The sequence below is a fragment of the Melopsittacus undulatus genome, chromosome 4 (genome assembly GCF_012275295.1).
Source record: "Melopsittacus undulatus isolate bMelUnd1 chromosome 4, bMelUnd1.mat.Z, whole genome shotgun sequence".
NCBI classification, from domain to species: domain Eukaryota; kingdom Metazoa; phylum Chordata; class Aves; order Psittaciformes; family Psittaculidae; genus Melopsittacus; species Melopsittacus undulatus.
In genome coordinates, this window is record NC_047530.1 from 45057029 (window position 1) to 45083630 (window position 26602).

Here is a 26602-nt window from a genome sequence, read left to right on the forward strand (position 1 = left end):
CTACTACTACAACCTGCCGCTTTTTCCTGGCGGCACCAGTAGAGACCAGTGCACCAGACGACTGTTTCTGGTGCAAGTGCATTTCCTCATTAGCCCCCTGCAGGACAGCAAAGCGGTTCTGGGTGGGTACAGCAGATTTAGGAGGAAGCCCCTTGCTTTTAATTGCTCTCTTCCTCCTTTTGTCGTTTTTTTTTTGTTACTAATTCCCAACTTCCCTGGTCAACAGCCTCCTTCTTTCCTCCATGAGTTAGAGGGAAAGCTTGAGGCCTCTGCGCTGTTTGGGCCTGGAGCAAGCAGTCCTGCTTCCTCTCTGCTTCCCTGACATCTTGCAGCTTACTGACAGCATCCCGTAGCTCAGCCACCTGCTGGAGGAGGACCTCCATCAGGGAGCAGCGAGCACAGCCCTGCCCATTCTGCACCCTTCCCTCACCAGACCAGTGCAGGCACTCACCACACTCCGAGCTCTGCACTGCAACCTCCCCTCTTACCGGCTCTGTCTGGGTGTCTACGCTGGCCGCCGTCAGGGCAGCCAAGGCAGAGCTCCCAGACCGGACCCTGGTCATACGGTGAGCGCTCACCAATCCGCTCGCCTGCCCCCGCGAACTGCCGCGCAAACTGCCTCGACCCGCTCTGTTTGCCTGCTCTGTTCGCCGCGCTCCCTGGGTAGGTTTTTAACCACTCACAGTTGGTGCCACTCCTCCTGGCTCCGCCCCCGGTGAGTCACCTCCTGACGGCAGCTGAGCTGCCGGCTCCTGGGCATGTCCTGTCAAGGACTTGAGGCTTCCTCCTCAGTGGCTCTTGTCGCTCTGAGGTGAAGCTCCTGGACGCTGATCTCCCCCCGCTCCGCTTCGGTGTTACAGGTGTCCTCTCTCAAGCTACTCCCCTCAGCAAGTGACTGAGAATGGCAGCGAGCGCAGCCCTGCCCATTCTACACCTTTCCCTCACAAGACCAGTGCAGGCACTCTCCACATTCCAAGCTCTGCACCGCAGCCTTCCCTCTTACCGGCTCTGTCTGGGTGCCTACATTTTGCATACAAAAATACAACTGATAAAATGAGCAAAAATACTGAGGAGGAAAATATAGTCTTTTATTTACAGTCAACAGTTCCTTAAGAATTTAGTTTAAAAATAAATACTCCATTCCACTACGAGAAATTTTACAAAGTTAATCATGTGCACATCTTGGGTTTTGAGAAAATTAAACTTTCAGATACATAGTAGAAACACACACACACATATTTAATTACAATGTGAAGGGGGAGGGGGGGAAAGCACCTGAATCTATTTAGCTTATTCTTTTAAGACAATTATAACAGACTTAGTCAAGAACAACCCTAAGGAGTTTAATCCCTGAAAACCAAAAATCCTAACCCATATTATATTACATTATTTTTGCTGCACATTTTGTGGGATGAAAAATACAGAGTAGAGCTCAATTCAAGTAACAGCAAATATATATGCTGAGTCTATGTGTGAACATTCAAGCAAAACTATGATTTTATTAAAGCAAATCCCATCTGGATGTGAAAGACTTAAACCATGTTATGTCTGTGAAACTTGCTAGGTACACAGAGAATATTAATAGCATTGCAACAGAATTTGACATTTTGCTACATCTTCAAAGAGAAGTTAAACAGCCAACGCGGACTGTATTTTGATGGTCAGAAGAGAGGGAAGAGTACAAACAACAATAACATTCAACAGTACAAGTATTCAACTCGAAATGATTGGAAAGGAAAACAAAAAGATTTCAAAGAACTAAATGAAAGTTGAAAATCATACTATAATCCTATTGAAAACACTTTCTGGATGCCAACTCTGATTCTTCCCAAAATAGTATTTCTTCTTTATTTTTGTTTCCTCTAATTTCTGGGTATGTCAAAGCTTTTAGCCTGTACAGAAGGTGATAGCTAAGTACAATGAGAGGGGCATCTTTTCTTCTTGAGGCTGATATACCACCCAAAATTAAATATAATTATAATAAATATATATTTTAAAAGATCTATAAAAAGAATTCTTTCTCCTGGGCAACATATTTTCAGTCATCAGGCTGGGCATTCACATTTGCTGAGAGCTCCTGCAAAACCCAGTACTTTTACCAACTCTCTGCAAAGTCCTTATCCAATTCCTTCTGACATGGAGCATGAGTTTTTCTTTGCAACAGGTATCACTGAACTTTCAAACCAAGTGCAATAAATGAATGCATTTAATTTGGAATAGCTTTTCTGAACTTGACACCTGAAAATCCATTACATGTCCCTCTCAAGTCTCTCCTTTCTCTGAGCCATATGCAGATGAAGCAGTGTTATTCAAGGCTACAAGTGGACCTGTTGAGCATGCATACAAATTATTTTACTTGACTAGAACTTGAGCCCCACAGAGCCCTGTCCAAGACAAGCTAGCTAGATTGTCTATTTTAATAGAATCTTTTAACTGAAATAAACAAAACCAAACACTTCAATAGGAAGTTATGTGAGGATGAACTTCTTCAAATGAAAAACCATTAGAAGGAAATAGTAAGCTTTATATTGTTTCAATTGTATTATTTATCAACATTTTCACTTTATGTACATTACTGAGTCTTTTTGCTTGGCCCCATGATAAGTTATGGAAAATATATATAGAACGTAAGCCCAAACACTCAGATACATCTTCCATATCACACATACTTCTGGTCTGGAATCAAGCAGAAGTTGATTACATAACTAAACACACAAGTTCTGCCTTCTACTCAGAGAGACAAGCTTTCTTGATGTAAAATGATAATAGAAATGCATGAAACCACTGTATCGATTGTCTAATTTTCTGAAACTAAATTATGTTCAACTTAGGTAAATTACAAAAAGTTCAACTTGTGCTCAGTAAAGACACGTAAGTCTTTCTTGTGGTTTGGAAGTTAATCAACCTCTCCTCACCCAGCCTTTGAGCTTTTTTTGGACCTTTAGCAACCAGTTTGGTAAGTAAATAACTTTGGTTTTAATAAAAGAAGGAGAGTGGGGAATTACATGAATTACTGAGGAAAAGTGATGGTAGGGGAGGAGTTCTGCATGGCAATTTGCTGAATTTGAACATTACAGGAAATCTTTAAGGAATGAGATTCATAGCTGAATCTTCTAATTTCTTTACAGCCCTTTTAAACATAGTGAACTGTAACACCAAATGAATAACTGAATAAAAAGGAATCAGAAAAAAAACCCCATTGTTTTTATGTGAAATGTGTTTTTTTTCCTTCACCTTCCTGTCAGGTATGTCAGAATTCTAGAATAGAACTGTGACCTTGTTCCATTTTGATTCATTACAAAATGGTATCATTCCCCCTAAAATCTAGAAGATATCAATACCACAAAACCTCATTCTGGTAAAGAGAAAAAAAAAAGTAAGAATTATAAGAACATGGCTTTTATCCAGTTTTACAATGATTAGCTAGTTATGGCAACACGTTCCTCAAGATACTTTACAGCTAAGAAATAAGCATCAGGTGATATACAAAATATATGTTCATTTGCTGACTATCAATGCTCCAAGCAATAAGAAATAGTGCTATATTCTTTGATATCTACGTATTTTTTGCAGTTTCTATAACACACTGTCTGTGAATGGTTGCTCAGGATGAGCATTTTTCCAGCTACAATGTATTTACAGCATGCCAAATGAGAAAGTAAAAATACTGAACTACAAGCCTGGTCCCACTGGCAGAAGTCAGAGAGAAAATGTACCATTTGAAGTTTTCAAATGCATAATTCACAGAATAACAGGAGTCATCTTGCTGAAGTTTCAAAAAAAGATTAAAGAAACACAGTCAACCAGTCATGTCATCTGAATTTATGATGAGGAAAGGCTGAGAACTCAGACAGCATGACAGTTGAATTCATCTTACCTCTAGGAAAATAGGAAGGTTCCTGGGAGAACAACACTGGGAAACTTGAAATACAACTGCCTGCTGGGACTCAGTTAACGGATCTATCTTTGAACAGTTTTTGTAGTCACCATTTTAGTGACTGCAGCACAATAAACAAGTAGGAATAAATATGTTATTCTGTTCATATTAAATAATCACATGAACAGTAAATACAAGAACACAGGCACAGAATGAAGTTCATATAGGAATGCAGAATTTCTGAAATCTGTATAATCTAAAGAATAAATACAAATATACAAAATTTCTGCTATTATGGAAGACTGCTAGCTTTTACTTTAATCTGGAAATGTAACTGTGATCTCTTTCCCCTTTGAAAATGTATGGCTGTTGACAGTATTTTCCAGTCTCACTTCCAGGAGTAGCTGGGGCAGTCTTGGCTCAGGGAATTCAACTGCAGTGTAACTCCAGAGAAGCCATACTTTCAGAAATTGATGCCTAAAGCAAAGATGTCATTCCAACAGCCTCAGTCTCCATCCTCCAAAATGTCCCAGAGCTCCAAAACCTTTAGAGGCCCATCTTACCATGAAATCCATGTTCCATACTAAGATAGTTCAGGAAAAATTTCATAACAGGATTCTGAAAGACATTTTAGTCAGTCCCATGATGCCATAATGTCCTCTGGATACTTTTTACTGTGTGAGCCACAGGAATACTTATGTAAATAAAAGTAACTGCATATATATATACATCAGCCCCTATAAAAAGGCTTTGTATTACCTCAATATTAGATTGTTGAAGATGAAATTGAGGTGACAAATTATTAAATGAAATTAACCAGAAACATCTAATAAAAAAAAACAAACCAAAAAACACCCCTGCCTTTAACTGGCTCTAAGATGACATCTGGCAGAAGCAAACCACAGGAAACACAATGCTGTTTGACATGATGGGAAAGCTGATGCTGCTTGATAATGTCACTCCAGGAACATGGTGCTTTCTGGGTCTAAGTTATCAGTTCAGCATTTTTATTTCATTGCTTTATACCCATTACATTTTACAAAGAGGCACAAATTTAAAAGCTTGAATTCTATAGGTATCAAATAAAAATCATTTAAAGCCAACTGAAGCTTGTCAACTTACTGAAAATATTACAGACTTTAGGTGTGCCACATTTTCAACAGGTGAAAAAAATTAACATCCATTTTAGTAATGTTTCTAAGAACATTTTTTATTTTTTTTTTAAGAAAAGAAATAAAAGTTCTTGCAGGCATTTTTTAAAAAAAGAACCCAATTTGCAAAACCAACTATTTTTGAATAATTCTACCAATTTTGCTTGCACAACTGTTGAATTTTACATCTCAAAAAAATACTACGGAACTAGTGTTTTGATGATCCTGGTTTCACATTGTACAATCCAAAATGTCAGTTTTCTCATACCTAGCTTGGGAATTTCTAAAATGTTGCTGAATTCCAGAGCATATAAATTTGCTACCTTGTTAATAAAACAAGAGGCATCAGGCAGATGTTAATTACTAATTTGAAATAGCCACATTTACAATTTGACAATGGTTTCCTGCATTATGTTGTTTAAACCACACTGTGATATTTTAAATTTAAAATCACAGCAGCTTTTCTAGCTTGGATAAGAATATTTCATTACAGCTGAGAAAAATATTTTATTAGCTCTTTTGATATACTTTTCTGTCTAGAGGAACTATTTGAACTATTGAGTCAATGGATATGGGATGCCACTCACATACATCTGAGTCTAATAAGATGTATTAAACTACACAAACTTTTCAGAAAGCTGTTCCATCCTCTTTTGACAGCATCAGAAAACGGAGAAATCAAAACTATCTTCGTGACCTTTTTCAGTGATTAACTATCCTCATTAACGATAGTTTGGGTTTTATTGCTAATGTTAATTTATCTGGTTTTAGTTTCTATACTGGTTTGTTACATTTTTCTTCAAGGAACCATTTATTTCCTAGTATTTTCTGTCTTTGAAGCAACTTATTGACTATAATCAAGCTACCCCTTAACTTTCTATTTTATTATCTTTACACAGGTGAATGCATATGCTTGTGAATGCTCCATCCCTGGCAGTGTTCAAGGCCAGGTTGGATAAAGCCTTGGGTGATATGGTTTAGTGTGAGGTGTCCCTGCCCATGGCAGGGGGGTTGGAACTAGATGATCTTAAGGTCCTTTCCAACCCTAACTATTCTATGATTCTATCTCCAAAAGAAGAATGCTAAAGAAAACTCTCCAGACTGGAAATCCTGAAATTCACTGCAATTGGCATTAACAAATTCTAAATGCATTAAAAAAAAAAAAAAGAGGGGAAGATCTGTGACAATATTGAACAAGACTGAGAAAAGGCCAAGAAAAAACTAGGTGGATATGATTTTTGGAAATAAAAAGCTTAGACTGGTGACTAAACACAGATTAGGGAAGTGGAATTTTAGAAACACATCAATGCTATAATGAGATTAATATTTCTAAGTTGTTTGGGTGTTTCTGAAATTCCACACCCACACAAGATTAAGGCATTCATTTCTAAGACGACCTGAAGGAATGAAGAAATAGGATGACTAAGTAGAGAAAATACACAGTCTTCCAGTGCCCCATATTCATCAGCCAGGAAAGATGTTTAGATATAAGAAAGAAATTCCTAACAATTTACTGGAAAATCAGGGCAATGAGCACCCTGTACGTCATATGGAAAACTAAATATTTTCTTCATGTTTCATGTAGGAAAAAAATAAAATGATGAGAGATATTCTGGCTGTTTATATCCGGTTGGAGAAGATATCCTCAGCAATTCAGAAAGGTTGATATCCTATGTAAACTTTATCCTTAAATTATTTTCTCTCTGCTTCCTGAATATTCCATCCATTCTACTTTAATTTTCTGAACTATACATCACAGTTTCTATTTTGCTGCAAAAAAAATCAGCTAAATAAAAAAAGTATAATATTCAGTCTATACTTTTACAAATCTATAATAAAGCACATGATAAAGCATTGACATAGGTTAGTCATGGCAAAACACCTGGGAGTTTTTACAGATTGATAAAAACACAATGAAAATATAATTTATACTGTTAAAATATCTTAAAGATGCTAAAAGATCTTTAGTTTTAAAATTAGTGAGTATTAATGTTGCAAATAAGGTAAAGAGCACTTCACAGATTATTGAAATTTTCTCATCTAAACTGAAATCTTCCTAACAATTTGATTTATAAGTCAGTAAGATACATAATTTTCCTGGGTAAAAAGCACCTACTGAGCAATATAGGGATTAGTAGTGTGTTGCTTTACAGACTTCAAGAAGCTTGGCAATAACAGAAGAGTTGAAAACAAAACAAAAAAAAAAGAGAAAAAAACCCCACTCTCACGCCACATCTACTTTGTGGTCACTGAAGTGACTTCTGTGTAGTGTAGAGGTATTTTAAGTTGCATAGTCCAAAAAACTGTAACTGTCTAGCTATTGCTGCTTGTCTTAATTTAGTTTACTCTTTACTTTTACTTCCTTGACAGCAATGTAGACATGCAGCAGAGACTTCTGTTACATTCCATCTTTTTATTTTCTTTCTCTCCTTTTAATTCCCCCCAAACTAAGAAGCTCAGGGCAAACTCAGGCACCAAACTAAACACAAGGTTAAAACACAACTTTTGGTGACACTTTGTGACCATAAGATCAATGCTGATTGATGCACACTTGTTGTGTCTGTAGTGTCAATATATATGATATTTTAACAGTTTACATAGATACATAATACCTGTTGATATCTCTTTTCTAATACAACATTTTAGTGTCTGAAGACACTTCTGGGTATCACTAAGGGTGTAAGTGTGATATTTAGCTGATGAATTCCATCCAAGACTCTTGAAGTCTTGATTAAAAGAATGAATCAAAAAGTCTGGGTGAATTGATTTTTTTTTTCACTTAAAAGTAGTTTAACTAGTAGTAGAAGATTTAAGTCGCGGGTGAAGCTGGAATAAGAATCTGTTTAGGGAGGAAAATCAGTACAATTAAAGATGAGGAAGAAACAATGTCTCTGAGCTATGTAAGTTTTTCAAACTTCTGAAAAAAAAACCAGCATATAGTATCAAAGCTCTGGTAAATTGATAATCTAAAAAAATTATAAATCTGATCAAGGAATGCTTTACACCAATAATTTTAATTTTAATCCCTTTTTATATACATTTTTCAACATTTCAAAATGAAAAGTCAATTTGAACTAAAAAATGAAATTTCACATTTAGGTATTTTGAAACATATTTCAATGATTTAAATTTTTTCTTCATAATATATTTCTAATAAGAATTTTCAAGACCAGTACTTTTTCACAAACAGTGCTACCCTTCTTAACTAACAGTTCAAGTAAAACTTTTCAGTGAAAAATTCCAGATCAAGTTAAATGGCAACATACACTGTCTCCAAGATAGACAGAAAACCGTATCAAGACTTGTTTGCTTAAATATTTGCCTTGCTTGCTGTTGCTCTTTGGCTTTTATAAGCATTATTGCTCTTGTATATCCCTAATAATACTGGGAAAAAAATGCATTTTACCTATTTGATGGAATATACTAAACTTAAATCTCTGGAACTTCTCTGCCATGGGAATAGATAAATTACAAATCAGGTTACTGTAGCTGGTATAGTATTGACTTTTTCATAAAAATTATGCTTACATATTTTGAGTTTATCTGCAGCAGCTAGAAATTTCGAAACACACAGAAGAATCTTGATTCCCTTATTTTTGTTCATGCAAGAGTGAGTCTCATTTAAGAAACCTGCAGTATATGAAATCTTCAAGTTAACTCATGTATGGAGGGCTCTGCAACTGCTGTTTTCACTGAAAAGTGTACACTTCTGGCTATGACATTGTCTTAGAATTTATCACAGTTTCTCTATCTAATTTACTCTATGGATAATCCACGCCTGTCTCCTGTATATTCTTCCCAGCTTCTAAGCAAAGGACTAATACCTTCCTCCTATTAGCCTTTCGTACTTTTTTGCTTCACGTAATTTCTCTTCTAAACCAAATTCAGATATAAAGAAGGGGACTTCTCTTTTATGAACGGCAAGCAGAAACATGTTTTATCCAAGTTCGTTGCTCCTATTTATAGGTTGTTACCTACTTGTATTTAAAAATCACTTTTCTGTTTTACCTTACATTAACTTCTGCTTAAAGATCTCTCCTAAAAATCCAAAGCCTTAAAACGCAGTAAGAAGCTTTGAGTAACAGGAATGGGTTTCCCAGGGAGGTTGTGAATGCTCCAACCCTGGCAGTGGTCAAGGCTAGGCTGGATGAAGCCTTGGGTGATATGGTTCAATGTGAAGTGTCCCTGCCCATGGCAGGGGGGTTGGAACTAGATGATCTTAAGGTCCTTTCCAACCCTAACTATTTTATGTTTCTATGATTCTATGATATTCTGTAGGGGTTGTTTTTTCAGGCTCTGACACTTTATGAGCAATGGTTATAATGCTACAGGAAGATAGTGAGACTCTTTTATTTCTTCCTCAAGTTTTACTTATTAGATTATATATACATATGTATGCTGGACACACTCTTCATACAAATATAGTGGGGCAAATGCTGGCTGCATAATATATTTTAGAGTGAGATATCAAGTTTAAATGAAAGCTTTCAGTAGAATGGAAAGCCAGAGATTTAATGGCAGATGTGTAACTTCATGGAGATGTACAGTCATATTTTAGTTCAATAAATAATGACTAATAAAACCATAATTTTATGGAATTAATATTTTCAATATATATTGAAATAAAAAATTGATTTTTTATTATTTTTCTTTTGAAGCTTAAAATTTACGAAATGTTAGGTTAAAACCACAAAAATAATGAATCAGTTATGCCATCAAACATAAAGCTATTTTTAAGCTATTCTTTTTCATGTGCAAAACACTGTTTTCGTTTCCATGTATGGCATAAGCTGAAGCTTCTATAAAAATATTTATAGTAAAATACAGCATAAATCTATAATTACATTTAATCGGTTTTAGAAAGATGCATCCAATACTTAGACACTGAAATTATTTAGAATCAGTCAAGTTTACCTCAATTCCTGCTGAAGAAACAAACATATGATGTAATAGTCTTTTGTAAGCTGAATGGCACATGTTCTCTCATCTACACAAAGCCCTGTAAATAACCTACAGGTTGTTAGTCATTACTTAGCAGCCAAAATGCTCTTTTTAGCTCTTTCATATTAACGTGTTATGCTCAGAGTACTTCAAATAACCATCAGCAACCAGATGCATTTAAAGCAATGGTAAGGAAGTGTTACAGAAAATAGTTCATGCTTCCCATGTAAAAACCTTCTTAGAATTCCCTCTATGGAATGTACAAACCCCTCTGAAAGAATTCAAAAGTCTTTAGTTGATTGTCTTGGTACAGATCAGCAAAGAATTCAGTGTCTAACATAAGGTGCTCCCCGGGCCATGGCTGTAGTAAAGCATCATGCAAGGTATGAAGTCCACTATAATTTTCATTTTTCTTCTTTCAGTTAGCTGTCACACTGGCTTCTTTCTGACGTAGTCTTTCTTTCTGTTAAAGAAAAAGAAAGAGTTTTATTATCATTTTTGTTCATACTTTTCCACCTCCTCTCAAGTTGCCATGAGCATTTGGTCTAGAAGGCTGAGAAGTAAATCACAGTAGATTAGAGTTCTAATTAAAAAAAAAGAATTAATGCCTGGAGCACTAAAGGAAGGCTCAGAACCAGTTTGTTACTTACTGTGGAAAAACTGAGCTTGCTTTAGGTACACACTTGTCAAATACTTTATACTTTTAAAAGTACGCGACTCTGTGAAGACCAGTGCAGCTAGAGAAAAGCAGACACATTTCAAATTCGTGTGAATCTAATACCTTCTCTTGTCTGGAGCTGCTTCTGCTGACATAAAGTCTCCAATTAAGCATTATCTAGATTATGTTGTTTAAGGACCTCCTCCCAAGCAAATGTAGTCATTCATATCTTTGCCACCTGTCCTGCAACTGATATGCTCTGCTGGGAATGGAAATAATATACTGATTCCTTCATGTACATTTCCTTCCCTTAGACTCTTGGTTCCTAAAGATAGGGAAATACTGATGTAACCTGAGCCTTACATACAGACAAAGGTTTCAGCTACAGTGAAATTACTAGTCCTCTTTTTGTGTGTATCAAGAAAGAAAAAAAAAAGAGGATATGGCGAGGAACAAATTGGGGACTTAACACCTTCCACAACTATTCAATGAAGAAGATTTTGTCAGGCGTTTAAAAAAACCAGACACTTATCCATTAGACAAGTATATGCAGTGAGCCTCAATGCACTACAGAGCATGAAAGAAAATACAAGAGACTTCAGTGGAACGGGAAGAAACCAGAGAAGCAGCTCTTATCATATTTTTTTATCTGAAATAGCAGAACCATGCATAAGCACAACTAAAGTAAGTCTTAAACTTACATGTTGGACTACCACAGGACATAAGCTTAAAGATTTCTAACTGGGAACAAAATCACTCTGCTACATTCCAAGTAAGAATAGTACATCACCCTTCAACAACAGCAGAAACCTGCCATCATTCTGAATGACAAGAATAGGCATCACAAATCCCTTTCTGAATGTCATATTGATGAACACATCATACCAGGCTAGCTGTAGGATTGATTTTCTTCGTTTCAACTTTCTTCTCTGCAGTTAACTTGCTTACTGATTGCTGAGCCACTTTAATTCTGAAACAAAATACACAGAAAACAAATTGTTAGATTCAAAGAGGTGTTCTGGCTCTGCCTGTTATATACTCTGTAAGAACTAACATTTTTAGGCACATTAGCTGAATAAACTACTATTACTGTCCAAAGGTACTTAAATAAAGTACCAGAAGTAGATCAAAGTACATTTTTAAACAGAGAAAGGCAAAGCAAAAGGAGGGTCTACCTGTACTGCTCACTGAAAATGTCATCAGGCAAATGATTTCTCTGTTCTTGCAGGATGTGGGCTTTATAGAGTATCTGAGTTTTATGAATTATCTTTCCCACCAAAAAAAGCTACAGTATCAAGGCAAGAAGATATTCCTCTGAAAAAAAAAACCCCAAAGCTAGCTTACTCAATCTGTTGTACATAGAGAATAAACTATTTTATTAGGTTGTTTGCTAGGGTACACCTCATAATTCCTCTGAAAGCCTTGAAATGAAAGCATTTATCAGTTTTTCCTTAATGTTTTCCCTGTTGCTTTACATGGAATTGACTGACCAGCTGTACTGACGCAGCAACAGGAGAAGCAAATTAGAGGGGTTTCTTTTCTAGGGGTAGTTAAACCAGTCTGCAGCTACAGTCCAGTCTACCAAAAGCACTACTGAGATAAGGTGAAGGAAGAACACAGATCTGATTCCTGTTTCTTGCCTTTTGCTCTTAGGGTGTTGCTCTTAGGGTGTTGTAACCTTTGTTCCTGTGAAGATTTTACAAGAACCCAATCAGAAGTTTAATCAGGAGGAAAAAGAGAAACAGAATTTAACAAAAAGGGACTTGCTACTCCTCTTACAAACAGTGGAAAGGGCAGGGAAATGATGTACTAAACAGTGATAGAAAAGGGAAGCACATTCTTGGCACTCCTAAGACATGATCTGCCCAGCTATCAGTGCCTTTAAAATGCTGATGCTATGAACACCTACTTTACAATTCTATATGCAAAATGCAGAAGGAAAGAAGTTGCAAGTGAATTTTACACGGAGAACTCAACAAACCAATTTTCTCTAATGCACACTAAATCGTTCTTTTACTAGAAAAAAAAACCACATTTCTTGGCACTCTGGAACTGAAAATTCTACTTTCTTCTCCTATTTAATTTTTTCCACTGGCAGAAATAATTGCTATGGCCAGGCAAAAAGTATTTAAAATACCATGTCCACTTCAAACCACTTTCGACACACTCAATTTTTGAGGAATTTTGGAAGAAAAGCAAAAAGGAAAATGGATTAGAGCTGCAATTATTGATGTGTACTTCCTTGCCATAACACTAACAGCAAACTAGATTCTTTTAAAAATATAGAACACAATCATAAGTTCATTATTGTGTTTATCAGTGCTCCCCACTGGAAACTAAAATTTCTTCTCAAAGCTATCTATCAACTGAGTAGTATTAGTGTCTCATTTTCCAGTGCTTAAGAACAGGAGGAAACAGTTACACTACTTTCAGGTAAACTTACTTTCAACAATGTTTAGCTACAATATTGATTCAAGCTGCAAGTACACAAATATGAAATTATGATTCTGTACATTTTAAATATATCCAAAGTTTTTTTAAAGCTTAATTAGTGTTCCCTGTTTCTACAGGCAAACAACTAAGAAGCAACACACCATTCCATCTTTTTACAATTTCGTTAATCAGCACAGTTTACTTCTTAGTGATGGATGATAGCACCCTCTGGACAGCATGTTATTCCTCACAGCTGCAAAGTTTATGCAAAGATGATGATGTATTTCAAGTGACAGTATTCAGGTTCAGCAGAATCACACTAAGGGATTATTTTCTAAACTCTTCCCTTTTTTGAGCACATTTCCTTCTCAACCACATGTTTAGAGTCCTTATTTTCATCTGAACAGAGAATTTTAGGGATTGGAAACTTTTAGACTTTGAAAGAAAAATTTGCCTGTCACTTATTTAGGCCTAGCTATATTTGCACAATTTCTGGAGAACTTTTTTTAAAAAACAGAATGCATAGATTGGAATACAAAACAGAAATAAACTGGCTCACTAAAATGATTTGAATTAAGTGATATTTGACTTATAGAAACAGGAGATTTTTTTTTCCTCTCAGGGAAAAAAGCCATCACTTTGCTAACATGAGATTAGCAGGCATTACCGGAAACGTAAATGCACAATATCAAAGGAATGTAATTCTTTGGGATTATTATTATAAATACAGATGGCTCAATTTTAATAAAGTAGTTAGCTCAGTAATTACATCAGTAAAGCACCTGTGCTATAATGGTGCCTTATAATTAAAAATAATTCTTTGTTAAACACGGACAGGGTACTAGGACTGGCTACTGCCTTTGGAAATACTATCCTTGGAATAAGGACATTGAAACAGTTTGAAAACTATCAACATTTTTTTCTTCCTGTATCAGTATAAAATAGCATGGATGGACACACTAGTCTTGCCACGTTTTAGAGATGTGAGGATAAACTGGGATTGAATCTAACAGACATGAAATCAAGAAGAAAGGGAAACAAATGTCAACAGAAGTATATCTAAAACAGGAAAGCAAAAAGGGATACAAGTGTGCAGTAAAACATGCTAGGAAAATACTGTCAAGGACACTTTTGAACAGAGATCACTGCAGAGGACAGAGACCAGAAAGGATGATATGACAGCTGAATCACAACACAAAGATAAAAGATATGCAGGTGCTAACTTAGCAAAGTGATAACATGAGGCCAAAAATTAAGGCATGCAGGTTAGTTATTCCTTGAAATCTGACCAGCTGCAACATGTGCTCAAAAGGAAAGTTGCTCTCCTTCAACAGTGAGCAAAAGAGGTCAGTATCCCTTAATGAATAAAGGTGTGGTGTCAACTGTAATACTGAGTAGTATTGCACGTTAACACATAATATGGAAAACAAAATTGAATGAAATTATCAAAACAATGTATTTTAAACAGGAAAACCATGAGTCCAGTATTGCATATGGATCTTTACTATAAGCAATGGGAATATAACTGGCTTTTTCCTGCCTCTATGTGACAGGTGTTGTCTTACCCTATATCTTGGATGAAAATCAGGCCTTGTAAATTAGAAGATATTAGTGAAAAATAATGATATTTTTTATTCAAATTTATTATTTTTATTTTGTATCTAGGTACAGAGAAACTAAATCTAAACATAAGCCTGCATTTATTAAAAGTTTCCTTTATAAGCTCATGAAAATACTTTTTGTCCTCACACAAAAGATGCTATATTATCAAGCCAGGGACTAACCAGGTAAACTCATTATCATTTTCACCCGTTTCCCATTCAGCTCAGACAGAAGGCATGAGCTGGAACAATCCATACTCTAAAGTCCCCAGTCAGAAAATGAGAATCACTTCTAAATGACCCAGTTTCTACTCATGTATGTTGAGGCTCTGCTGTTGTGCAGATGGGGACCAAATATATGGTTCTTTCTCAAACCTAGCAGATACCTAAGAGCATATAAGGACAGCCAAAGTATACAGTCATAATTCCCAGAGTACTTTCACATCTAGAAACTTTCTTCATATGTAATAGTCTTTCATGGATTTTTCTAATCTGAATTTGTACTGTTACCATTTTTTTATGGACCATAAACCACGAGCCTACAGCCTGGCAATGCCGTAGGGCTCATTGATCTAATTTTCTCACAGATATGTTGCCTTTTTCTGATGCTGCAACTGTGAGCACAAGGAACTCAGCATAAATCCATAAAGTTACCTAAGGATCTTAATGACCATATTTAAAATATTTTCTTAAAACTCATTTATGCTGTGATTCCAGTCTGCTTTATTAGACCATTAGTTTAGCATCAAATGAAATAAACAATGTCTGTTACATTAATCTTTTGGCTTTAACACAGGCAGATTTTATACGTGGATGATGCCCTATTCTGTAGTGTTTGACTAACTCATGACAGTGTTCTACCATAGTATACATTGATCAAATTGGCTGCAAATCAAAGACTTCTACTGACCCTCCTTGTCTTAGGTAACATATAGATGATGCACAATAGATGTAAGAGAAATTACCTATTTGAATCAAACCATAAAATAAAATCTGTTCTTTTCAAATAGATATAGTATCTTGAAGCAAAGATTACTTCTTCTCCTTGTTCACTGTGATATTGAAAATGAAAATATAATCCTCTAGTTCTTCTGTGGCAAGTGTTTTTGTCAAAATTCAGTCATTTGTTAGGCACAAGATATTCTCATAATTAGCTTAATCAATAGTTAAAAATATTAAATATTGTATTGGCCAGTACTGCTAAGAGATTCTGCAATTTACGTGTTATCTCTTATAATGATGTGGTGTTACAAACCAGGGCTCTCCAGACTTACTTTTTTCCTGTGCAGAAATGGAGTGCAATGAGCACAATTCATTCTGTATTTAATAAACTGAAGAGGTGGGTAGAAAGCTATAGCCACCTTTAATTTACTACAATAAACAAAAATTAGGTGAGCACAGCTCAGTGCTTTTCCTTTTTTACGACATTCTCATCTTTACCATTTGCTACCTCCACTGCTACAATTAGAGCTCCCACTTGTCAAAATTGTTATTGCCTTTGTGGGAAAAAAAAATCACCATGTCTTTTTTTCACTAGGTTAAGGTGAAGCTATCAATATGTTTTGTGCTAGAGATTATATTCCAGAACAAATAAAGAATTTTTAAAAAAGAACCTTTTATAAAAAGTATCATTAAAAAAATAGGACTATTTTTAAGATGAAGTATGCAATTCTGTTCATTAAATAATAATCATGTGTTCTCCAACTATTGAGAGAAACTTTGATTCTCTTTTTCTGTTCTAAATTCTGACTAGTAAAATCTGTATATATGTTCAATCTGAAAGAGATGGCTTAATCTAATAAGGTAACTATTGTAATAACCTTACCTTTGTAGTGTAAGCAGTGGGTCAAATTAACAGCAATAATCCCTTTTTATATCTAATTATTTCATATATCCAGGCTAACACCGATAAACAGATAATGATAATATTTGTCACATTTCTTTTGCAAAACATACTATCACGGTTTGTGATTAAACTCCTCACTGCAAACTATAGCATTTTTAATTCATTTATATATTTTCCCTATATTCAGAGTTGTCTTGGATATCCTCCTAAAATGTACTTTAATAGACCTTGGATCCTTTAATGGCCTTAGAGAGGCGTTCATGTATATTTAGTTTTTATAAATACATATTTGTTTTTATTCTCAATTCATAGACATGCCCATGCAATGTACCATGATGTAAGTCCATTGTTGCCAAAAAAAAATCAAGCCACCTTTGTTTTAGCTTTCAATTCAGTTATCATCTCAATGTTTTATAAACAGAAGGAAGCATAAAAGCAGTTATGTACCTGGATGCACAGACATACTGATTTATAAAGCTGTCAACAACAAAACTGGGGTTTAATGCAAAGCAAACCAAAACCAAATCTCCAACATTTGGTGAATATTACAGTGTGTTTCCATTAAGCTGCTTGTCAGAGATGAGGAGGTGATCATTAAAGCAAATTTTATTGTATTGTAGTTGCATTCTAATATTGAAGGGAATACCAAGCCTGAAAGAAAACTGTCATTGGCGAATGACAGAAATCAAGAAAATGACATCAAGAAAACCTTTCAGGAATACGGTATTGAAAATTTTCTTAATTTTGTGTTTATACTAATTTATATATCATATTATTTATCATATCATATCTAGCTTTGTTATCTATCTGTAGCTGCCTTGCATTCCTAATTGGTGTGCAAATTTTCTCCAGGAAAGAGACAATGACTCAACTATATTTTGCAGGCAGCTGATTTATTTTCACGGTAGGTTAAATGAAGGGCAGCTCAGTTAAAGTGTTTCCTTTCCTTTAAGACAAAGTCTCACAGAAGTCTAATTAGATTTCTACAGTTGTGTTACATTTGGGAGCCAAGCAGTTTTTAGACAAAACAGACTCTTGCACCTGAGGCTGTCATTTAGTTCAAGGCAGTGTTCTTTTTTTCTGAAATCCATAGATTTTAAACTTGTTTGTTACACAATTCAAAGTAGTTAGTTTTTAGTATAAAGTTTTTAGTTTGGAATATTATTTTGACCTATTTCTACTACTATTAGTTTTAAGATAATAAATTTTTAATTATACCTTTACCTAATGATAATTCTCAACATTATAATTTAATTTTGACTTTTCAGAGCCACATTTATTGAGAGACAAATTATAATCTAATACTAACATTCCTATATGAATGCAAACAATTAAATACAGTTTTAGATAACTGTGTGACTAATTCAGACATATTTTATGCTGAATTGATGCATCTCCTTCTGAAATTTGCAGGGTAATCTAATTGTAAAAATGTTCACATAAGGATATCAATGCCCCAGTTGCAGAACCCAAGTTTGAAAACATTGACTTACACTGCCAACTCTTTCTCTTTATTCCTTCAAAACAAAATAAATTACAATCTTTAAAAATGCAAAACAAATACTGCATCAAATTAATTAGCACTTAAGGAAGACATCTGTCCATTCCTGTCATAGTAAGGTTTTCAGTTCAGTTCAGTTACCAATCTGCACAATGAGTCTTAGTTTGCTTTTATGGACAGCAGTTCATCAACTCCTAGTCTCATACTCTGTAAAACAGAATCTCGAAATGGTCATGGCTTTACAGACCATTTTCAGGTGATGAAAACAGATTTTCCATCATTCTAATCTGCTGATTTCATGATGTTCTTCTTTTCAGTATCACTGTACAGGACAATTTAGAATGATAAAAACAGCTCTTCTGACATTCTAATTTAATTCTTATGCAAGGCTCCTTATTTCAGCAGCTCATTGTCTTGACGAATCACCCAAATTCTGAATGTAAAGGAGGATGAATTGTTCTTGTGAGATTAATAAAACTTTGTAAAAATAATTTGAAGTGAACTCTGAAAACATACAAAGTAACTGCTGCTCTTCATTTCACTAGTATCGCTTTACACTTATGAATAGGAATAAAGGTATTCATCAAAGCAGCTAATAAATTAGTAGTGCTGCATTTTTATTTGTAGATTTTATTTATATAAAGATTAAACCATGAGAAATTCCATGTAGGAAGGCAAAGAATATAGCAGTTTACTTACAAACAAAAATTTCTTGCATATTGTATTAAGAAAGTTATAAAGTTACGTAGTGTTAAAACATTTGCAAGGCATTTTATATTAATCTCTTTGAAGGGATCACTGTATGCTATTGGTAAGGTCCTAATTACATAAAAAGGAATGGATGTATGGTCTAGAAATCATTTTTTCTTTCCTTGCTTACTTAAATTCTATTCTTCCTAACTGCTTTTGGTACAAAACCAAGTTATGATTCAGCAGAAAATATATCCCTGAGATGACCCTTATCATGATTATAGCTACTTGTGAGTGTTTATGTTTGTGTAAAACAAAGTTGCATATTGATCTAGACACAAGGAAATAAAAGATTCTTTGTAAGTTTTGCAGTTGCCAGCTTCTAAAATCAATCTGATCTTACATAGACCATACAAAAAGCTATGATTTTCATGTGTTTAAAACTTGTAACATCAGTAAAACAATGTAGATAATTGGAGATTTGTAATTTCTACATCTTGTCCTTTAAAAATCTACTTCTATATGAACCTAAAAGCCCCACTGACTTGGAGAAATATGGAAAATATAAGTATAAATGAGTTTACTACTTTAGCAGATACTATTCAACACATTGTTTTCTAAATCTGTGTCAATTTGGAATAAGCACCTGGATTTGTATTTTGTGCTCAAAGTGATTAATCCATTCTCTTCCAAACCATGACCATGCTACTGCTCTTTAGGTCTTTTTAAATTAATTGAGCTATGGTAAGCATGGTGCACTTGCAGTGGAAGTGTTTTTTTCCTTGTAAAAGTTTTTAAGCATTTTTAAGAAAATCACGAAAATAACTGAAGGTTTTCGACTTTTTTTTTTCTTTTTTTTTTTCACTCTAACTAATAAAATCAGGAGACTGTGGTGAGATTTAGCGGCAAGTAGTTTGATGTCCTCAGCAGGACACCAAAAGTCAGAAGTAGTGCTGTAAATTCAGTGTGGGGCTTCAACGCTGTGCTAAGTGTGGCCTGAATCTCTGGGGCTTCCCTTTGATGCAAGTGCAGTATATTAACTGGAAAAGCATTCACTTTTATTTGTCTGTACTGTCTGCGACAGCAATATCGCCTCATTTAGGCTAGTTCAACATGAAAATGCACAGAGAAGCAATCTGTTACAAATTAGCACAGCTCTCCTTTCATTTTACTAGCTAGTAATTGGAAGGGGTTACAAAAGTGTAATTTATCAGATTATATGTGTTTATCTTTTTGTGGGGACAGCATGCCTTTGGTGAATTTTCCTACACACCCTTAGGGAATAATCTTTCCTTGATGTCCATTAGATCTGAAAGAAAACAATGACGCCTGTGAAATACAGGAGTATAATTTGTTGGGTTTGAGAAGGAACAGTTTCCCAGACATCTAAAATGGTATTAATGACTTTATTAGAACCTTACCGTTCCTTAGAAATGCTTTTGCTCTCTCGTTTCCAAATGGTCTTGAAGTCACTGCAGAATTCATACCACACCATGAAAACGTAGTTTGGTGTGATCTCCTTCTCACCAGGCTTTGGCTTTATCCCAAAGTATCCCACTATTTCTTCAAAGCTACAAGGGAGGGAAAAAAACCCAACTGTCAACACATAAGGCCACTGGGGAAACAGTTTCTCTGAGAGCTGGCTCCCGATTCAGTAGTTGAGGTTGGTAATTACTGTAACTTCCCCTTAGCCTTGGAAATCTTAGTAGCAATTCATTATGAGTGTAACTAACCTTCCAACACCTACCTCATTCCCAGGAGGGTAACTTGATGATGCATGAGCCATCACAGAGATACGTCACACAGGCAAATCATGGGCATTCAATTTTAATGAGAAAAAAATAACTTCTTGCATTTCAAGAAATGCTATATTGTATCTATTTATTTAATTTTAATTAATCAACAGTCTGTGAAGATCTTATTCTTCCATTTATCTTTACTGAAGGACTATGGAAGAGTCACATGCCAAGTCAGGAAAAAATCTCCAGGCTTGGTTAAAAATAACCTTCAAATACTTAGGGATAACTGGGAGTAGCAACAAAAAAACCCACAGACAATGCAGTAGTCAGTACGCAAAATTTTTACTGAAAATAAATCATATCCTTCCTCGTGTCAATAAGCATTTTTCAATATTTGAATGCTTTTTTATTTTATAACATGGTTACTGAATTGCTATGAAGTTGGATATTTTCAAAGTAGCCTTTTATTATACTTCTAATAGCATTTTTAGTTATTGTGCCTTTTTAAGCTTAGTGATATGGTTTTGTATAAACAGAATTGAATGATTCACGTGACTAGTTATTTACAAGCCAAAAGTACATTAACTTTTGCAAAGGTTGAATCACTCTTCCCTGCAAAGCAGATGTAACGATCCTGAAAGATTTATTGATGGTTATTAAAAATAATGCTATAATTTAAAAAGAAAGGGGACAATCTCTTTCAAAATAACTTAAAAATATTTATTTTATTTAAGCAAAATAAAGTTATATTCTTCCTTACAGTTGCCAATAGGTTCTAAATCTAGACCACAGGCAGTGTAAAACTTGAAAATAAAACAAGAGGTATTTTAAAGACTTGTAAGGAGTCCCCAACTATTCAACAGATGCTACTTTAGCAACAGATAAAGCTGCGACAAATATTTCTTTCTTAACTTCTATTTGCATTTGCATAGTACACATTGCATGTTTTCATACAGAATTACCATAGTTACGGTCAAGTTTTTTTGCCTTAGGTTGAGATTCAAGCTTTTAGCTAGGCTTGAAGAATATAAGTAGCAAAAAAAAAAAACCAAAAAAAAAACCAGAAGAAGTACCCCAAAATAACAAAGTATTTCACAAAGTAAGGTGGGGTTGACCACACTAGGCAATATACCAGTTTTGGGTTTTTTTCTACATAAAAGATGGATACAACCCTAAAAATATTGAAATAAGTAAGACAATCACATAGTTAGAACAGTTCATATTCACTAGGCAATGTAATTTCTACTACATTCAAATGGGCCAAATATTCTTCATCAGTTCATACCCCTCTACTAAGATAGCTGAGCCAGGAACAGTAATATAGAAATTCCTTTTATCTAGAAATTTCTGCTTGTATTTGCTTCATGTAACAGCAGCCTTGGTATCATGCTTTCTTCTTCCTAAGAGAACCCTTCTCCATCCCAGCTGTAGCTGATACAGTTGCCCCTGGTTGCTCCATGATTCTGAATTCCTATACACTCTCACTCTGCTTTCATCCTGACATGTAACTCCTCATCCCCTCTTCATGTTTCATCTTCAGCCCTTCCCCCAGTAGGTCTATTTTGCTTTCAACCTTCTTAATCTGGCTTTCTGACTTTCAAAACTCACAAATATTTTTAGCAGCAATTTGAAAAAGTGAATGTTTAGTTAGCAATTGAAAAACCCAAACTCCATTTCAGACAATCAATTTCTTAATTCAACAGTAAATTAAGTGCATCTCCATACCTTGGAGCGTCTACTCTGCTCCAGAAAGGCTACAAATCACCTAGGATATGAAAGAGCCTGTGCCACAAATTGTAGGTTTTGAGCTAGGTAGAAAGGAAACAAGCCAGGCGCAACCCTCAACAAACAAAATGAAGAAGTAAAGCCCTAGCTTATGTCACTGAAGACTCCAGCCAATTTAGGCACCTTCTGCAAGCAAATAGCAACATTTCATCAAAGACTTGAACTGCATTTGGGAAGTGCCTATCTCTCCTTTCCTGATTGTCCAGGAAGACTAACCTAGGTGTCTCAATCAGATGAACTCTGGGCTTAGAAAAGTAACATTAAAACGCAGATTACCACAAATTTCCCTTTAGCGACCATAAAGAGAAAATATTGATAAGAAGTTAACAATTAATTTACCCTGGTTGATTTATAGTAGCTCCATAGCTAACACAACAATGTTTAAGGCAGATCCTTCACTCTCACAAATCTAATTTGGTAAACGGAATTATTAGAAATACTAACTTATTAAATATTTTACTATCTATCTAGAAATCAATTTCACTTCTCCCCATTTTTCGCCTCTTTGGCCTAACTAAGGCGCAGATATTCAGGAAATAAAACATTAGGATTTCACCAATTCCTCAGTATACTGCATTCAGCAGCCTAAAGTGCTGAAAATGTTCAGTGACAATGGAATACATTTTTACTACATTAAGTAGTTAATTAGATATTATTATAGTCTGTTGAAACTGTGATTCAGTTCAATGTTGACAGTAATTAAAACCTCAAACTTAGTACACTGTTTGGCTAAAAAATCAACTGAACTTTTTCCTGGAAGACTATATGAGAACTTTTCAGAAAGCATATTATTTCTTTGAAGCACAGATCCTTTTTCATATTTAATGCAATCCCTAAGATCAATAATGTCTTTGACCAAAATAAACTGTTAGAAAGCACTAGCAAAAAACCTTACCATTTTTGTGCATTTTCCAAACTACTCTCTTCTTTTTTACGTTCTTCTTTAGCTGCCAATGAAAAACATTTAAAAGACACGAATTACCACCTTACTGCTTTAGAGATTCCACAGATTAAACATATCTTACATTTAAAACTGGATAGGTTGTATACTAAGTATTATAAATGTGATAAAGGTTTGCTAATATTCAATTTTCTTATTGTATCTAAAGGAAATGCATATGAATAAAGTGTATTGGATTTGAAAAGTCATTTAAGATCCGTAATATAAAATATAGTCGTAGACATTCATCTGAATAAAAAGCAAATAATTAAACTTGGCTTTCAGATTTTTTAAAAAAGAACATCAAGTTGTGTATGTTTATTTACTGTTGCAGACCAGAACTTACAAATTTAAACCTGTTTTTGCAGCACAAATAATTGGAAGTTCAATTGGAATTGAACAGGTACCAAACACAGTTAACACCAACTGTTCCATATAGCTATCACATTTTGCTCAGGAAGCTGGAAAGTGAAAACACATGTACTAAGTTTTAAGTGTATGGTATGTACATGATTTTTTCAAAAAGCAGCCCAGAGTTTGAAATATGATTAGTCAATCTGAGCCCCTCTGTTACAGAATCCTCACACAAAGTACTTAAAAGGGCATTTCTACTTTTGACAATGTTTCCTGAGCTGGGTACTTAAGCAAAAGCATTATTTTTTATTAAACTGTTGATCAGTTTTTCTTAATACAGTGGAGCAACTTTAGCTGCGGCAGAATACCACATAAGTAAAACAATACTAACACAGAAATTATTCCTACCCCACGTCAGAATAATCCTGTGAGCGCAAATGTTAATATAAACAGAATTCAGACACTTCTTTATACAAAGATAAAGAACTGTATCTTTTTGCTGCCCCGTCTATAAGAGTGCATTGGCTGGTTGAAATACAGTTACAAACTTGAGTTCACAGACAAGGCCACTGCAAAATTTATCCAGAAAGCTTCCATTATGTTACAAAGCTACTGACACATAGGGTTGCACAAAAAGACAGTCAAAATAATTTAAAAACTGGATTATTTCAGAATATTTGTTGTTAGCAAAACAAATTAATTTCAACTCATATGTTTACCTATATTGAGCAAGAGTGCTGGAGATACTTATTCAGGTTATTTCAGCATGACAAAAGCTAGAAACAGCGTTGAGTGTCCTTTGCAAGGAAAATGATTAATCCTATACCATTAAATTCTCCGCCTCAAATCCTGGTGGCAAGTCAGCTACAACTGAAATAGGTAAGGCAGCTCTGATTTACTGCTTTCATCTTAGGAACCTGAGAAATTCAGCTAACGTTAACCTACTGTACTTATTATTTCCACAGCCCTTTCATTTTATATCATTAAAAATGAAAAATATAGGTTGGAAATCTGCTGGTTCATCATGACACAAAATTAACTACATATAGAAAACCAAAGATGGTTAAAAGCTGAACTGTGTATAAAACTTTATGATTACATTAATAATTCCTTTCTGGTTAAGGAAATGAAAACTTATTAGGTAAGGCAAATTTCCCAACATTCACAGCTACAACAGAAACGGAATATCCTCAGGCCCCTGCACATGAACAAGAACACAATAACTAACAAGGACTTAATGTATGCTTATACATTTATAGTTAGAAGGTAAGACCTGACTTACTACCTTTTATTCTTATAAGAAAAAAAATAGGTAAGATAAGAGATTTTTAATTTGTTATAGAAAGTAGAAAAAAGGTGTGACTTCTAGGAAGGCATACACAAAGTTTACATTAATATAACAGCGTGTGTTTGTGTACCAATATAAAGGAAAAAAGGAAGGAAGAAAATAACAGTATTTTCCATATTTTTAACTGTACAAGTCTACCAAGGAACTGCTTAAAAGCATTTATTTGATGTTTAGATGTTAACACTTTTTAAGGAAACAAATGAACAACTCTATGCAGCAAATTCTAAGTAAACAGTCGTTACAAATACCACATAATGCTCAAGAAACCAGAGGAATTCTCTAATCTTCCATACAATTTCTAAGTAACCTTCCACTCAGAATCCTGCTCTTTTCCTCCTCTCCACAACCTGCAGTGACTAACACTATCAATGCTCTCAGTAACATTTTTCATGAAACTGTGGTCTTCCTCAGCAGCCCTCAAAACCCGATTGTCAAAATATCAACTCTCATGTTAATTCATGGAATTACTGCAGGCAATTAAAATTAACGACATAAAGAACATCTGCCTTTTTATTTCTCTGGTAACACCATATTTGTTTGCTTAGAATTTCCTTTTTGCTGAAGTGGGATCAAATAATTCTTTCATCTGAGACCACATGTTTGATTTCAGTTTCCTCAGTTTTCTTAAGAATGAAATAACAGATTGGCATAGGGGCTCATCTAGGCTAATATCCCGCCTCTGGCAGATACTGAAGCAGGTACTAAATTAGAGTTAAGGACCAGGACAAACACATGATCCTTCCTCCCCTGAGTGTTTCTCTGCTTCTGTAGTTTATACAAAATGCTTCCTGCACTGGATGTCATTTCAATGCAATTCTCAATGGATTCTCTCCCCAAAGCTTGCTCATTCTCTGCTTAAGTTTTTATAAGCTTTTTAGCTTCCACAAATCGTTGTGACAAGTGTTCTGTAGCCTAACTATATCTAGCACATACTGTTTGTTTTGAAATGGACTCCTGGTATTACTCTGTTCTGCATACTGGAGAAAAACATGACTGCAATTAACACTGAAATACAGTGACGATTTGCATGAGGTTTTTAATTAGGACACTTCTGAAGCAAATTTCCTCACTGTTATTGAGCATTGATTTGGTTTGAAGCTAGGTTCTGGTGCTTGCACACTGATTTCCATTAGGATGAAACTAAACAGGAAGGTCCCTAGCAAACACACTCTGCTACTTAATAGGGACAAAAGGACAAAAATAATGCTTAAGCCTTCAGGCAGCTTTGAAGCCCATAAGGTGGACATGTTCACCTCAGATTAAATCTAACTCAAAGCTTACAGCTCTACTGTAGGTGGGTAAAAAGCAATATAGATGTTCTCTGGTTTTGTACAACATTCTGGGCATGCTTAAGCTCCCATGCCATATAGTAGTACAAATAACACCAGGATTAACAGTAGGATGAATTTAGCTTTCTTTGGTGTTGCTTTCAATAGATCTGTTAACACTGAAACTTTCTGAATAGACTTAATTTTTAAAAAATCCTTTGAAAAAACCTGTCTGGACTACATATAGAAACCAAAATTTTCATGGTGGTGTGCATACAAGCACCTGGCAGCTTTTTTGAGCTGCAAAGAACTATCATGAGCAATTTAATGAAAGTGTGCTTTCCTAATGATTGTTATTTTAGCGTAATGGCAGCCAATAGCTATGTAGTACACAGCACTTGCTCATTTGCCCTCTTTTCCCTAGTGGGATGGGGAGAGAACAGGAATAGCAAAAGTGAGACAAACCTACA

At 35.0% G+C, this 26602-nt stretch overlaps 1 protein-coding gene across 1 annotated transcript in view; it reads right to left on the reverse strand.

Annotated features, from left to right (window-relative positions):
* Nucleotides 1-1067: 1067 nt before the first annotated feature.
* Nucleotides 1068-26602, reverse strand: part of LOC101874125 (formin) — a 138564-nt gene continuing 113029 nt past the window's right edge. Inside the window, exons 14-17 of the mRNA XM_005149336.4 lie at nucleotides 23118-23169; nucleotides 20120-20269; nucleotides 11513-11597; nucleotides 1068-10432 (exon numbers count right to left, since the gene is read on the reverse strand). Of these exons, the coding sequence (XP_005149393.4) occupies nucleotides 10388-10432; nucleotides 11513-11597; nucleotides 20120-20269; nucleotides 23118-23169 (332 nt within the window). The 3' untranslated portion in view covers nucleotides 1068-10387. The remainder of the gene's footprint in view (nucleotides 10433-11512; nucleotides 11598-20119; nucleotides 20270-23117; nucleotides 23170-26602) is intronic.